Genomic DNA, 16,132 nt, shown 5'->3' on the forward strand with positions numbered 1-16,132 from the left:
TGGTTTCATTTCAGATTTTTTAGGGTATTGTTTTAATTTTATTTGCCAATTTGCCTTTAAATAGCCTTAAGCTAGAAAGTTGTGGTTGCAGTATGCATCTCAATGTGATGTAGGAGGCAAAATTTAATTTAAGTGTATTCAAAGTTTTTATGAAAAGGAATATAGAATAATGACCTTGTATTTGCTAAGATATTTATGTTTAAAAGAAAAAAATTCATGAATTGGCCAAGATTTTAAGCAAAGGTAATTTTCTGGCTCCAATCTGGTTGAGTTTAACCTTGGGTCGTATATGAATTCATTTTTATAAGTAATACCAATAACTTCAGATTCTTATTTCTATCAACTTCCAAATATGGGCTAGAGAACATGAGTTTGACTGTCATAAATATTGAAATGGCTAAATTGAGTAATGTCCCCTCTGCTACTGACCAACTTGCAGTTAGGTCATGACAGAGGTGTTACATGCCTTATCATGGACCGGTGGGGGGGGCAACCGATTGATTTTCTTATATGGCTCAGTGAAAAAGAATGGTTGCCAATGTATGTGAATTTTGTGAATGTTTCTTCCTCCACTGTGATTTTTCCACATAACAGATGTTGGAGAATGACCCAGTAATAGAGCTACAGACCCAGTGGCAAAACTAGAGTGACAAAAATCATACTGACCTTGAACAGGGTGGGGGATTGTGGGTAAAACACGCTCTAAAGGGGGAAAAATAGGAAGCATCATGGAGAGTTTAAAAATAAATAAATATATATATATATATATATATATGAAATTGCTTATGTTCAGCTACCCAAACAGTCACAAAGCAGATGAATTTCTATGCCTATACAATTATAATTCCCATAAGGCATTTACTGCCCTTTCTGTTAACATTGAAATATCAAATAGGACTGTTAGTAAAATTGTAACTGCAAGGCACTTTAAAAAATTTGCTAGTATGGGGGACTATGTCAGATTGAAGTAGCCCTGTATGTAGAATCCTACCTTCTATGGGAAAAAAAGCTTGCCACCATGATTTTAGGTCTTTTAGAGATTAAAGCATTTCTAATAGTGATCAAGTTCAGGTGATATCTCTTAGTCCTAACTTTTATCTCTTTAGCTCAGAAAGATGGAACTGTAAACCCCCCACCCCCACCCAATACTTTCTTCTCCCTTAGCCCTGTTGCTCAAATCAGCTTTAGACAAGAATCTGGAACACTGATTTTGGGAAGTACTAACTCAACTTACCCCTCAGATTGTTACATCAATACTACTGATACCAGTGCAAGAGTAAGGCCAAGGTATTGAGTTTTGACATAATTTTATTTTTAGTCTATTCCTTAATCCCATCTTAGTATACTAAATATCACCTGAAATTGATCAAATGTGATGGATAATTTTTGTTGAGTCATAAGAAATATTTTCATTTTGAACACTAGGATGTGAGTTTTTACAAATTTCTCAGTCTGATAATTGTACTTAAGCTACTGACTATAAGTTGACTGTGCTTATGGAGTTCAGCCTATAAGGTACTCTTCATTTATCTTATTAAAATCACAGGTGTAACACTAAACCTTCCTCTAAATCTCTTGGAGAGACAGAGGGTATTGTAAGTATAGGATAGCATTCATTGCCTACTACCCCCAAACACTACTAGAATGCCTCAAAAAGTTAACAGGAAAAGCATACTATCTTTTAACCCCATTTTCCTGTGAACTTTTTTGAAGTATGCTAGTATAATGTAAAAATAGTTAACATGTTTATCCACATTTCTTCTAGAAGCATGGCCAAACAAAGTCTAATGGAAAAAAGAAAGATCAACAGAAATCAGAAACAGAGGAACATGAAGATAGTCAAATGTGATCTGCCTGCCATAGGCTTGGAAAAGGAGATTTTGCCTGCACTTTGGTAAAATTGGACTTAGTACTTCTGAAGACTGAACAAACCCAGTCTCCTTGCAGAGTGAGCTTTTCTCTAGCTTGGCTGAAAGTTGGGGTTCAATGTGAAAATTTCCTATGTGCATTAAGATAGAGCAGGTCAGTAATAGCCCAGTGAACAACTGTATCTTAGTTACTCAAGTGTCAAGCAGAAAAATGGCTTAAACCTTCACTGGTTATTTGGTATTAAGTTTCCAACTTTGAAAATAAATAGCTAAACTGCCTTCAGCATTTTTGTAGCAGTTGGAGATCACTGTCCCATATTATACTCTCTCTACTGTATTTTATTTTTATTATTACCATTATTATTCAGACTGTTTAAATGACTCAGCTTAATATTTTCTCATCACACTGTTCACAGCTGGGTACATGTTCCCTGCCCTCATTTCCACAAGACCATTTGTACTGCTGAACCACCTCACCCACCCTTCTCTCACTGCCATTTCAACAGCTTCCTGGTTGTTATTATCTGCTTAAGTCCACCCTGTTATCATCATTTTAGACCTATCATGCCCCATTAGTCATTCTTTTTCACTTAATTCCATCCTATGGGCTTATCTTTCCTTAGATGCGTCCCACGTTTTCTGAAGCTATTTTATAGTTTATGCCAGGATTTATGGGTTCTTGTAAGAGGATAAAGTGAAGCAAATACTACTTAACATGAAAAAGAAAATTGCCAACTTTTGATTTTCAAAAGTAGTATATGGCAGGAACCTTGGTGCTATGTGCTGCTTCTTTGCCTGCTATGGTCAACATTGCATAGGAACTGGCTGGGAGTTATAGGAACAGAATTCTAAGGCCAGCTCTAGGCCTGTGTGCTGTGGCTCTTAGCTTTGATTTCTTATCTGCCAAATGGACAGTGGTTAGGGGAGTTCTTGGTTGAATCTTCTGGAACCATTATGAGAAACAGCCAAAAATAAACCTGAACCTGCCACAAGAAAATCCTTTGGCTTAAGGGCATCTCAATGGTCAAGGCTGGGGTTGACTATAGGTGTTTATATTGAGGTCATTTATTAACTTTGAAATGGTTTTTATTTTTCATCAGGTATTACAAAGATATAGTGATCTTTCTGGGAGACACATTTTTTTTTTTTTTGACAGGCAGAGTGGACAGTGAGAGAGAGAGACAGAGAGAAAGGTCTTCCTTTGCCGTTGGTTCACCCTCCAATGGCCGCCATGGCCAGCGCGCTGCAGCTGGTGCACCGCACTGATCCGATGGCAGGAGCCAGGTGCTTCTCTTGGTCTCCCATGGGGTGCAGGGCCCAAGCACTTGGGCCATCCTCCACTGCACTCCCTGGCCACAGCAGAGAGCTGGCCTGGAAGAGGGGCAACCGGGACAGAATCCGGTGCCCCGACGGGGACTAGAACCCGGTGTGCCGGCGCCGCAAGGTGGAGGATTAGCCTAGTGAGCCGCGGCGCCGGCCAAGACACCTATTCTTAAAATGAAAACTAGACCAAGTGCTCATCTATTTCTGATTATATCCACAGATAACCCTTTGAAGGTGTTTACAGTGACTCATTGAAAACACATGTTGGTGTTGTTCAAGTTGGAGGTTGAATCATTTTACCATGTGGCACCCAAGTTAAGTGGTTTTGCCAAGGTTTAACTAGCATCATCAAGTGGTATATGTTGAAATTCCAAGCTCTTAAGATGATAACTTAAAATGACTTCTGGAGGGGGGGAACCCTTATTATACAGATTGTCTCTAGCTTTGGGTTGCTTAGATGGTATTCAAATTTAATTATTGGTTTACATGAAAATGATCATATAAAACTAGAGAACTACAAAATAATGTGGTATCACCTAGTGATTTTTTAAATGTATTTTTTGTTTACTCAGTAGCCTCAAAACATCTTCCTATTCCATACGTTTCTCTGAAATACAAGGGAATTAATTTGTTGGACTCTTAACAGATAAGAATATTCTTAAAGCTTACTGCTGGCCACCAGGCTGGGATATTACCTGAGAAGCTCAATATGCCAAAGCTCAGCCAGCAGTCTCATTAATGGAGTAAGTCAATGGAGATGGAAATGGTGTGGGAAGGAGGCAGAAGCAGGGCTCTTAGAAGGGATATGGCAGTACAAAAGCCTCATTAATGAAAAAAAAAGAGGAGGGAGGGAAAAGAAAGATTGTTACCTTACCTCCCAAATATATGACACAACCTCTTACATTTTTGTCTATGTGCATACATATAGATAATGGACTGGTCTAGACACTCTGGAAACAGACTATGCAGATGTGCTAACTTAGCCTTATCTTGTTGTACTAGTTACTTAGCCTCTTTGTATCATGGAGAAATATAAGTAGTTAGTAGGGTTGTCATGAGGATTAAAAGAGATCATGTATGGGAAGCACTTAGCACAGTAAATACTACAGAATATATTGTAAGCACTCACTTGATAAGAAGTAATGGCATTTAAGTCATCATCCTTATTCTTTCTCCCTATCCACAGCACTGAAAGATGATCAACCTGCCAACTTTGTGGGTACACTCTGGTCATCAGTGTGGAAACACGGAATCTGTTACATTACATATACAAACTTCGTGGCATCACCAGAAGTTCAAGTCTTCATTTATGTGATGTAGAGACCAAGGAGCCGAATCCTTGCTCATTCAGAAAAAATATAGAAGGTAACACTTAGCCAAAGGGTAACAGATAGAACCTTGATCTGTTCCCTGAGGTAGTATGGATCCTTGACATACAGAGTGCTGGCGTATGTGGAGAATAAGACAAATGAGAAAGGAATGCTTCCATTGGCTTTGGAAAACATTACTACAAATACAATGCATTCTTGCACTCTCATTCTATTCGATTGACCCCTTTGGTTGGAAATTGATTGTTAAACAGAGAGTGGAGAACTATATGCTATGTATGTTGCAGAGGCTGAGTGACCACAAATTGACACTGTGTGAAAAGTCAGCACCTCCCTTCAGTGGCCTTGGTCGGAATGTGCTGACCCACCAACAAAGATGAATAATCATGAACTCTGCAGGGGCTCAGGCTCTGGGTCTCAGCCTGCTGCTGCCTCTGGCTGGCAGCAGCTTGCCAGCTGCCACGTGTGCTCTGAACTGCCTTGGTCAGCAGAGCACCCTGCTGCCCACACGGAGCTTCCGTCTGGGCCCGTGGCAGCACACACCCACTCCCGAGCCTCTCTCTCTGCCCTCTTGACTTCGCTCTGTGGGAAAGTGCCCCGGCCTGCACTTGCACTGTCTTCCTTCCTTCCGCTGATCTCACTGACTTTGAATCTAAGTAGCAGGCCGTGTGTTCACACCTGTATTCTCCCTTTTTCTTTTGTCTGCCTTCTCTTCCACTCATGCTTTTTCCTTCAGCCTTGTGTGAAATATCCCACCCAAGGACTAGATAGATTTTAACAGTGAACCTACCTCATGGTAGTGCTGGAGCTGGGGTGGGACTGCCAATGTTGTGACCAACAAGCGGAGAGTCCTACTCAATACTCAAAATGCTTTGGTTCTAAGAGGTGACAGATAAACTATTTTGGGGGCAATTTTTTTCACTTCAGACCCCAATGACCTCTCAGTGTATTTATCAGTAAGAAGTTTTTATCTCCTAAGTTTCCCGTAAGAAGGGAAACCAATTCCTAACTCACTGCTGATGCACATGCGGCCTCTGAATGCTGTGAAATGCATCAGTGGCACCTACATTGGCTGTTGTGGAGAGGTCTATGTGTGTCTACTAGGAAGCAACCCATTAGTAGTCACTGTTCCCAGCACTACCACAGCAGGCACTTCTCTGATTCATAGCAGAAGGTCACCACTACCAAATCATCAAGGACAATGTGACTACGATATACTTGCTCAATTCCCCGATTTTCACTTTGCAGACAGAAATTCTGTAACATTGCTGACATTTCTTAATTTTACTGGGTTAGGATCTTTCCATGGACTTTTGGAAGCTTGAGATGACCTTTTTCATTTCCACCGTCTTTCACCCAATCCGTGCTTCTTTCCTCCCCAAGAAGTTGATCCTTCTACCCTCCTACCTCTTCCTCTCTCTCAGGCTATAGGCACAATTTTATTATTTGAAATGTATCATGGGCATATTCCTTATTCTAGGCGAGACAGAAAGAAAATGCACTTTAATGCAAATAGGTAGATGCTCACTTTCCTTAATCTAATCCCTATGTGTGGGGAGCAGCTCGGACTAGACTAAGTTACTGGAATTAAGACTTATTCTATGCATCTGCTCTCCTACAATATGGCGCTGGGAGAGGAGAAAACAGCTTCTACCCAGCTGCCTCCAGTTCAACCAATAAACTGTAGGACTTGCTCCTGATTGGAGAGCAGCGTACTCGGCGTGTGGGCAGACGAGTTAGGATTGGCGGAGGAGGACTATAAAGGAGGAGAGAGACGGCATGCACCAGGAACATCTGTGGGGAACATCTAAGGGAACCCGTGCAGCCCCCGAGAGAAGAGCCGGCCGGCGGTGTGCCGCTCCCCTGCGGAAGTGGGGAATGCGGCCAGGGGGAACTGCCCTTCCACGGAGGTGGAAGGGATAGTAGCCAACCCGGGAAGAACCAGCAGCAAACCCGGGGAGGGCCGAGAAGACGAAAGAACAGCGCAGGGTCCTGTGTTGCTCCTCCACGAAGAGGGGGAGCGACACTATGAACCCTTACACTTGTAAAGTGCACCTTGTGTTACTAAACAGATCACCATGGACTTATCAGAATCTTGAATTCACAGTTGAGGCTGCTTTTCCTCCTGACTGAGGGACTCAGTAACCATATTTCTAAACTATTTCTCAAGTCTCTTAGAGATATTGATGTCTCTAGTTGAAACAAAAAACACTGATAGTCGGTCACTAGAGACAAGTAAACAGGGAGATGAAGTTTAAACTGCACTTGACAAAGCATTTGTGTAGCTGTATCCCATCAAACTTCACAGACTGAAGTCATTGAGATGAGAAACTGAAGGTGAAATTTAAGGTAGTTTTGGGTGGTTTTTTATAAGTGGAGTTGAATCTTGAGCATTTTTCAAATGGCTTTAGTACTGTATTTCAAGAGCATTCTCACTTAAATTGATTTTTCCTCTAAAACTCTTTTCTTGAAGGCTCATATAAACTGCATAAAGCAAGATGAAGCCATCTCTCCTGGTCATAGTATTTCCAGGTTTTCCACTTGAACCTATGTAGAAGAAAAGTTTCTTGTGGTTTGTTATTCCCAAGTATTCCTTTAGCTCAAAAGAACTTCCTGGCTCATGTGTATTCACATTTTGTTTGTTTTACGTATTCAGCAAATGTGTTCCTCTTCCCTTGATCCCATTATCCACCTGACCGAGAAGGCAAGGGAGTCAGAGACCAGGCTATGAAACGCTGCTAACAAACAAGACTCCAGCTTAGATAGCCTATTAATATCAGCAACTTTGCAATGGCTCCTTAGCCTACTTTTAGGATCTTCTCTGGTCTTTAGAAAGGCTTTTCTTTCATACCATTCAATTTCTTATCAGAAAAGGAATGCCTCTTGCTATCAGAGGGAGACTTTTCAAAATCTCCTTTAGACTCTGTATGTTAGCCATTCTCACTGGCTCTTTCTTCCCAATGTCTCTCATCACTGACATTGTCTAACTGCCTTGCATTTCCAGGCTCTCCTATCACCCTTGCTTCTTAAAGAGACCAACACTAGACACTTGTGTTATGCAAATATTCCTGCAGTTCGGCCAGCCAGGAGAAAGATAACACAAAGCAGTAAGCAAGGAAAGAACAGTGAGAGAAGTTCCACATTTGTAAATCTCTCCAATATATCCAGGCACTGAGAACCTTGTGTGGTTGTTTCAGTGAGTACACTCTTCTTTTTGTATGTTTACCTTTTACAGATAATGGAATGACTTTGAGGTTTCCTTGTGAGAACTCACTTCTCCCGAGCAGTGCCCTGCCTTGGCATACTTACTGAAAAGGACTAGGCTGGCGTTGGTGACTCCCAGCTTGTTGGCAGCCACGCAGGTATAGTTGCCGTAGTGCTCCTCAGTGACATTGGTCACCGTCAGGGAGGACTGACCCTCCGTGCTCTTGATCTCAAGGCCATTGGCACTGTTTATCCTACAAATTCAAAAACAGGAGGCAAAAGGAACACTGATGAGGGTTAACGTGGTAATTTCTCCCCGTCCTTACGTTTGAGGCAAGGATGGAAAGAAAGCAGAATTGGTTGCTTAACCCCTCATTTTAACTGTGATATCCCTATGATCAGAATCGATGTCCATCCATGGAGAAGACTTGGGATTGGGTGAGTTCCATGGGGCTTGAGTTTATGCTATAGACAGGTGGGAATTACCTATCAAACCCTCTACTTAATTTTGATACTTTATAAGTGTTTTGGGGGCCTGTCATTCTAAAGCCCAGAAGCACCCATGTAAAGAGATGGCCCATGGAAGACTCAATTAATACAGGTCTACATAATTGCAACTGGGCTTGGTTTTGCCACTGGGCCTCTGGTGCCTGCAGGACTACCTAATAGAGCAGCAGGGTTACAGTAGGCTGGGCACATACCTGGTGTCATCCCGGTACCACTCAAAGTCAGGTGCAGGCACTGCCGAAGCCTCACATTTGAGTGAAGCTTGTCGCCCTGTGGTGGCTTCATTGCTCTTGGACTCTGTGATAGTGGGAGGATCTGTAAGGAGGACAGGCACAGTGATTAGGGATTGATATGAGTCTCCATTCAGGAAGGAATTAAGGACAATCGATTAGAGAGAGGCAAAAAAGAGTGGTTTGAAAACTCCACTTACTTGAATTGTGTGGTATGCTGAATGGGTTTGATCACCAGAGAAATAAAGATAAATGAAATTAATCACAATAAGAGATGACTTGGTTAACTTAAAAGAGATATTTAACAGCTTTATGGAAAAGGAATGTAGGACTTTTTTTCCCATCTTCCAATAGACCATCAATTATTCCAATCATAGTAAAATATTTACATACTATTTTTCATAAATTATGATACTCAAGGACTTGTGATTTTAAATGTGTGATTTGAATTTTCCCTTTTCTATCATCAATACTATTATTACAGTTTGAGAGGGCATTGAGGAGTCAAGAAAATAAATAGAAGGCTGAATTTTTCCTAGTCCAAGCTTAACCTCATATCATGGCAAGAAATCAGAAACCAACAAAAACCTAGAAGTAAGTGATGACTTTATTCCTGTTGTTATCTTTACAACCTTGGTAAATTATACTTTCATGTATGGGGGTGCAAGCAAATTCCACCCTAGAGCATAGTGTGTGAGTCTTCTGCTGTTTCTGAGAATTTTTACTTGACAAAACTGTAACAGGCTTGAAATGAGCTCAGAAAAACAGCTGACATTTTTATTTGCCATGATACTTCCCAGCACTGCCACAGGGCAGGGCAAATATCTACAGGTCCCCATGATCAGGACAAGCTCGTAGACGCTCATGCGCCTCCAAGGAGAAAAGGACTTTTCCATCCAAAGGTCAGAAAATGGCAATTTGCCTGTGTACAAGTGGGAAAGAACAGACCCAATCTGTTTAGACTTTGTAGAGGAAAAAGCTAATTTAGAGCAATTAGGAAAGTGAACTTTAATATACAAAATTCATTTAAACCCTGGTTCTTCAGCACCTGGTCCATCATTTTTCTTCATATTTGAAAACTCTAAGATTTTTGCCTCTTAAAAGCAGGTACAAAAGCATCAGCCTCATCTTCATCTTCCTGTTTCATTTCATTTTCTCTTTGGCTTGAAAATCTTTTATGTTGGGGCTGGTATTGTGGTAAAGCTGCCTCCTACGAGTCCCGTCTGTACCACTTCCAGTCCAGCTCCCTGCTAGTGTGCCTGGGAGGACAGCAAAGGATGACCCAGGTGCTTGGGTCCCTTCCACGTGGGTTCCACCCACGTGGAAGACCTGGATGGAATTTCTGGCTTCAACCAATTGTTGCAGCCATTTGGGGAGTGGACCAGCAGATGGAAGATCGATCTGTTGTTCAGGTAAATATTTTTTAAAAGCTTCTGTAAGTAATTGTCAGAGAAAGGAATAGATTTGAGAAACATTGTCAGTCGTGTGTGAATGGCATACTGGGGCAGTTGGGTGTTGTTTCGTTTGGAATGACCTCTGTATGAGAAGATGAAGTGATGGAAAGAACCCTGGATTTCCATTTGGCTATGTGGACCACCCACCATACACTATCTTCTGGGCCTTGGTTTTATTACATATGCCATGAAGGAACTATGCTTGAAATAATCTACTGCATCCAATATAGCCAAAAAATATGCCCATTCTAATCCAAACTGCCTATTCTTCACAAACAGGCAGTTGGTATCATTAAAACTCCAGTGGTTATTAAAATACCCTTAACTCTTTTAACCATTAAGTTTCTAACTTTCCAAATAACTCATCTATCTGTTCCATGGGTTAGCCAGTAGGACCAACTTTTCCCCTACTCTTAATCATGAATGTAGTCTGGGCAAGCATCTGCACCACGGTAGCATCCTCCGACCCTGCTGTCCCTGTCCTTTTAAAAGACAGAGCTAGCTTAAAATGATCACCAAGGTTCCATCTTTAATTCTGATGACTGGTTATTCGGACCATTAGTGCACATCAGTTCAAAAGATGATGGACTACTTGGTGATACTAGTAGGGGAGTACTAGAAGTATGCAACATAGAATAGAGGTCATAAGCCTAGATTTAAAGTGTGATAGATCTGAGCTTAAATCTAGACTCTCTTCCTCATTGACTGTCCTCATTAGAAAGTCCAGCATGTTGCACAGAGACACACTGTTTCAATTTCTTTCATCTATAAAAATGTTTGAACCAGAGACCGACAGGGTCATTGGAGGCTGCTGGAGAAGAAAGACAACAGTGGTGAGATAAACTGTATGAGGGTTCAGAATTGACCAGACAAGTACTGGATAACTGTAAAGGGTGAAGGGAAGGAGGAATGTCAAAATGGTAACACCCAGGGTTTCTGACTTAGGCATCTCGATGATGCCATCCACTGGATAAGATACATAAAATAGATGACCTGCAGCAAAATAATCAGTAAATGCTTGTTTCTCGTCCTCGTCTCCTCATGCAGTGACTCCACAGTCTGTGGCACAGTGGCCACTGATGAACGCCTGATGATGACTGCTGTGCACCTCAACACAACATTGGCATGGGGGTGGCCTGCAGGCTGTTCCACCTCGATACCAGGAACACAGGGCCCACTGCTGAAGACTCGCTCCTTACTCCAGGTACCCCCTTCTATGTGCCTATTTAGTGTACCTACTGCTCTGGGCCTAGGAAGAGGGAATGATTTTTCTTGCTGAAACATCTGGGCTCATCTTTTCCTCTCGGTCCTGTTGAGCCCAGCTGCTGGCAGAGAGCAGTTCCTGTTTCTCCACCTGGCAGTCTGGACCCTCTGTTGCCTGCTGCAATGCCATGGCTGAGCCTGAGGATGGGAGTTGCCCCACACTAAGCTGCTACGTTTAACCATCATGATCTCTGACAACAGAAGCCTCTGTACCTTCCAGACTAGTCCTTTACTTATTTCTCTATTTAAAGAAAGAATGGCTAAGCAGTCAACTCTTCATTAGCCCCTCAGCTACCCCAGTCTTGGGAAACTGACAGTACACTAGATTTGAATACTTGAAGGTACATAAATCTCAGGACAGGAGGACACTGACCCATTAAAAATGGCCACATACCTGCTTCTCTATTGAAAGCCAAGGGATTCTCTTGTATCAGGGTAAATTCACGGATACTGATAAATGGAGGAAAAGTCATTATCCATACTACTTCTCATATGATACTGTGGTGCAGGGATGTTCTTTCAAGGCTTTTGGGAATGAATATTTCATTCAATTACGCTTCATTCATCCCAAATGAACTTGGTATAAGTGTGGCTAAAAAAGATTGTTATAAATTATACTGTGGCATGCTAGTATAATTAAGATAATAGATATCCTTGCTCAAAATATGGTTGTAATAAAAGTGGAGCTTTCTACAGATGTTGCACAGAGAGGGCCACTGTTTTCTTTGCATGACTTTGGAATAGCTTATGACTATCTCAGGCCTTTTCCAGTTTTTATTACTTCAAAATTTGGGGTTCTATAAACATTCATAAAGCCTTTCTTATTCTCATATCACAAATAAGAAGACTCTTTCAATTAAAATGAACACCATGACAATGGCCTAGGAAACAAAACACCTTTGATTTAATCTTCCTAATATTGAGAATAATAGGATCAAAGAATCAATTTTGAATTAAAGATAGAATATATATAGGCATCATTTACTATGTGTCAGCACTCCACTAGGCTTTAGGTATCTCCCTTTTTTTTCCCCCTAAATAATAGCTCTAAGAGGAAACTGCTGTTAACTCATTTTAGGAATGAGAAGACAGGCTTCCAGCAAGCTAGTATCTTGTCCACAGTTACATTGCTGATACTGGGCAAGGCATAGTTTTAGCCCAGATCTGACATGTTCTGAAACCCATGCTCTGAACCTCTTTGCTCAGTTACTTCTATTTGAATGAATGCTCTCAATTTTAGTGGCTAATGAGTTCCCAATACCTAAAAATACCATTGAACCTAGGCACTATGGGATGCAGGTGTCTTAATGGCCAGGTCAGACTCCTCCCCTGGATGTCATATTCTTACTCTTCTTACAATTTGTCTGTATTTGTCAGAAAGTAATTAGCACAGTTAGGCACAAGATTACATTTACCTTTCACTCTAAAGGATGCATACCACCCAAATAACTTTATTGAGTGGAATAAGACTACTTTTAACATAAGGCCAATTTTTCAGTATGTCGAGAATGGCTCAGTGTATCAATAAAGTGATCCATGTGTCATGAAAAAAAAAAGAAAACTTAGGGTAGCAGGTAGGTAGATTGAAGGGCAAATACTATGTATTTATGCTCTTCAGGTCCCAGTAGTGGCACAACGTGCAATGGAGGCAAAAGATGGGGGCCCAGTTTCCTCCTGTGCCACTTAGCTTGTTAGCATAGACATGAAGTCTGTAAATGATATCTTCCTGCCTATGTCAGAGGTCTGAAGTAAGTATCAACCAAAATCATACATGTAAGAGCAGTTTCAACACACAAAGAAATTTTTTTTTTTAATTTCTGTTTTGGCCTGGCATGCTGGGGGACGCTACCGCCTCACACCGTCCACAGGCACTCTGGATTAAGGCATCTGAACCCGACTCCCTTTCAATCAGCCAAGGGCAATGGAGGTCATCGCCCGTCCCTTCGGAACGGCGCTGGCCCATCTCTCACAACCGACTGACCCATGTTCACCTGCTGTTCACATGGAACCCTTCTCCACATGAAGAGATTTTTTCATTGCTAAGCCTCACATGGTATCAGGGAAGCAGAGAGGCCTTTGAAGTGAGACATGCATTAGATTCCTAAGTCTGCCACTCCCAAAGTCTATGATTTCTGTGGGCTTTGTTTTTGTACTGACCCTCTTCCTCTTGTAAGGTTGTTGTAAAGTGGTGTAATGAGGCAGCAGACAGAGAGTGCAAGCAATAAGAAAGGCAGCTGTAGAGAATTTAGCAACAATAGTTAGATTGACTTGAAGTTATCTGTTTAAAAAAACTCCTCCTGTACCAGCAATACTAAACCAAATGTACTAAACAACTAAAATTCTTCCTTGCAGGGGCATACCAGACCCCTATATCACTGTCAGTGTGATGATTACAGCAAAAGTATGTAACTAAGATAATTTGAGTATTCTGAAGATTTCATAGCAAAATCATAAACATTTGAATTTATCTTTACTGATAACGTCCCAAAGGCAAGAATAAACTAAAAGTCAATATGGAAACTGGATTGCTATAGCAATGGATAGCTACAGAAGATGATTGTTCCATGTCAAGCAGTCATTTTCCCAAAGTTTCCTCATTACTTGATTTTTTTAATCAAAATAGGGAAGAGCCTGGTTACTTGTGTGTGTGTGTGTGTGTGTGTGTATAAAATCTAGAGACAACAGGTATTCCTAGTCCCAATTAGTCCCAATCTGTTTTGTGATAATTTCTATTTCATCTAGAGAAATGGCTATCAAATTTAGGGGTGACTTTGAGAAGTGCTAGCATCCAGGATATGTGCTGGTAGAATTCATTAGTTCTGTACAGCAGAGTGGAAGTAGAGTTGAGTCCCAAGAGAGATAAATGGGACAGAACAGTTGAAAAGGACAATGTGAACTTTTTGGAAAGATGGCTGTTGGAAGGTAGACAGTAGGGACATTACACAGCCAATGGGGGAGGAACCAGTTTTGAGAACTGGAAGCAGCTTTTGAGAAGAATTTCTCCAGGGAAAGGAAGAGTCCAGAAAAGAAAGAACCCAAATAAAAGTAATAGTCTGTATTTCCTGAAGCGTTATTATGTGCTAAACATCACCCTAGGGATCCTGGGCACTAGAGTGAGACAAACTCATAAGCAGATAGTTCTAATGTACTGTGAGAACACCTGGAACTTGAAATGAAAGGATAGACTGTCCCTAGAGCTGATATCTGGAAGAAATTAGCAGCTATGTTATTGTTAAAATACAGGGAGCCAGTGGAAAGAACAGGGCCATCAAAGAAAGAGGTACCTTTCTCTGAAGGGAGGAGAGAACTTCCACTTTGACTATGACCTTGTCTAAATAAGATCGAAGTCGGCGAACTCAAAAGGCTTCCATAGCCTTGGCAACTCATGACTAGAGCCTAGGGAGATTACTGACGCCATAAACAAGAGTGTCAAATTGTTAAGTCAACAACAGGAGTCACTGTGTACTTACTTCTCATGTGGGATCTGTCCTTAGTGTGTTGTCCAATGTGAAGTAATGCTATAACTAGTACTGAAGCAGTATTTTACACTTTGTGTTTCTGTGTGGGTGCAAACTGATGAAATCTTTACTTAGCATATACTAAATCGATCTTCTGTATATAAAGATAATTGAAAATGAATCTTGATGTGAATGGAATGGGAGAGGGAGCAGGAAATGGGAGGGGTGTGAGTGGGAGGGAAATTATGAGGGGAGAAGCCATTGTAATTCATTTACTGTACTTTGGAAATTTATATTTACTAAATAAAAAAAATACAGGGAGCCAGAAGTTCTGTCTACTGTATGCATTTTACTAAGCTCATTTAAATGACGAGATTTCAAGCCAATAATTTAGCTTTCTGTAATTTCAAGGGCCTCCCACCATTCAGAAAATAGATTTTGCATATTCACAGCTATACACAGTGCCATGTACCAACTGTGGAGAAGGGTTATCCAAGAGAAGTTAAAAAGAAAGACTATAGACTCCAGTTTGTGGGCTTGACAGGAGAAACTATTATCTCTCTCTTGTTTACTGCTCTAGCCTCTCAGTGCCCTGCAACAAACATCTGTTGGCAGCTGAGAAAATAAATCAATGAAGTGTTGGTGGGAGAAAGTTAGTAACACTGGGATATTTTTACAGTGGTATTCATAGTCTATTCATTACAATATTCAGCCAGTAGTTCTCTCAGCTATCCAGATCCACTGACCTAATTCCAAAGCCCATGTTTTGAAAAAGAAGAGGGATCAATTAAATGATGGGGCATTTTCATAGCAGACAGGTTTAGTTACAAAGCTGCTAATACATATTTCTCTTTATGCAGAGGCTTTGATAAGACAACTACGTTCTTTAATACAATCTTTGAGATTTCAGTTACTTGATACCTATACTTAAGTAGGGAGAATTGCTTGGGACAACTGATGTGGTAACTAGTTTTAATATAAAATAAATACAGCTTATGAAGTTTTAAGTAAAAAGAGGATTCCAAAAAGACTGACACCTTCCTGATTTGTGACCTGTAGTATTTACAAACTTTGGAGAAATGTTAAGAGGGCAGAGCTTACCACTGATTCAGTAAACATTGACTGAACAATTTCTGTAATGTCAGAAATGCACTAGGTCCTGCTGGTTAAGACATATTGGAAATTTAATTAAATTTCATATAGCTTTTCCTATAATTTGTTGTAAGGAATCTTTTGGGCATCTTGAGGTTCTGACCATAGTCTTCTGCATTTCACTTATCACTAGCAAAAGCTCACATTTTCATAAAAGTCTTTTCTTGAAAATTATCAGTATTTTCTTCTGTTCTAAATTACACTTTGGGGACAGTCAAAAAAGGAGCAATGTCAGACTAATTGCGCTAATAATAATAGGGCCCAGGCGGCTAGCTTTGATCTTGGGAACCATCTGCAGTCCAGACCACTTTGATGTTTCATACAATGGAAGCATAAATATTTTCT

At 40.8% G+C, this 16,132-nt stretch overlaps 1 protein-coding gene across 2 annotated transcripts in view; it reads right to left on the reverse strand.

The window, feature by feature from the left end:
* The window catches only part of LSAMP (limbic system associated membrane protein), a 662,038-nt gene that overhangs the window by 26,010 nt on the left and 619,896 nt on the right, over window positions 1–16,132 (reverse strand). Inside the window, exons 5-7 of one of the 2 annotated variants that reach the window (XM_008266893.5) lie at window positions 8,425–8,545; window positions 7,829–7,977; window positions 667–702 (exon numbers count right to left, since the gene is read on the reverse strand). In XM_008266893.5, the coding sequence (XP_008265115.1) occupies window positions 667–702; window positions 7,829–7,977; window positions 8,425–8,545 (306 nt within the window). The remainder of the gene's footprint in view (window positions 1–666; window positions 703–7,828; window positions 7,978–8,424; window positions 8,546–16,132) is intronic. The other variant, XM_002716676.6, reaches the window with a different exon arrangement.

The sequence above is a fragment of the Oryctolagus cuniculus genome, chromosome 4 (assembly GCF_051225735.1).
Source record: "Oryctolagus cuniculus isolate XC-2025 breed Fujian yellow rabbit chromosome 4, ASM5122573v1, whole genome shotgun sequence".
NCBI classification, from domain to species: Eukaryota; Metazoa; Chordata; class Mammalia; order Lagomorpha; family Leporidae; genus Oryctolagus; species Oryctolagus cuniculus.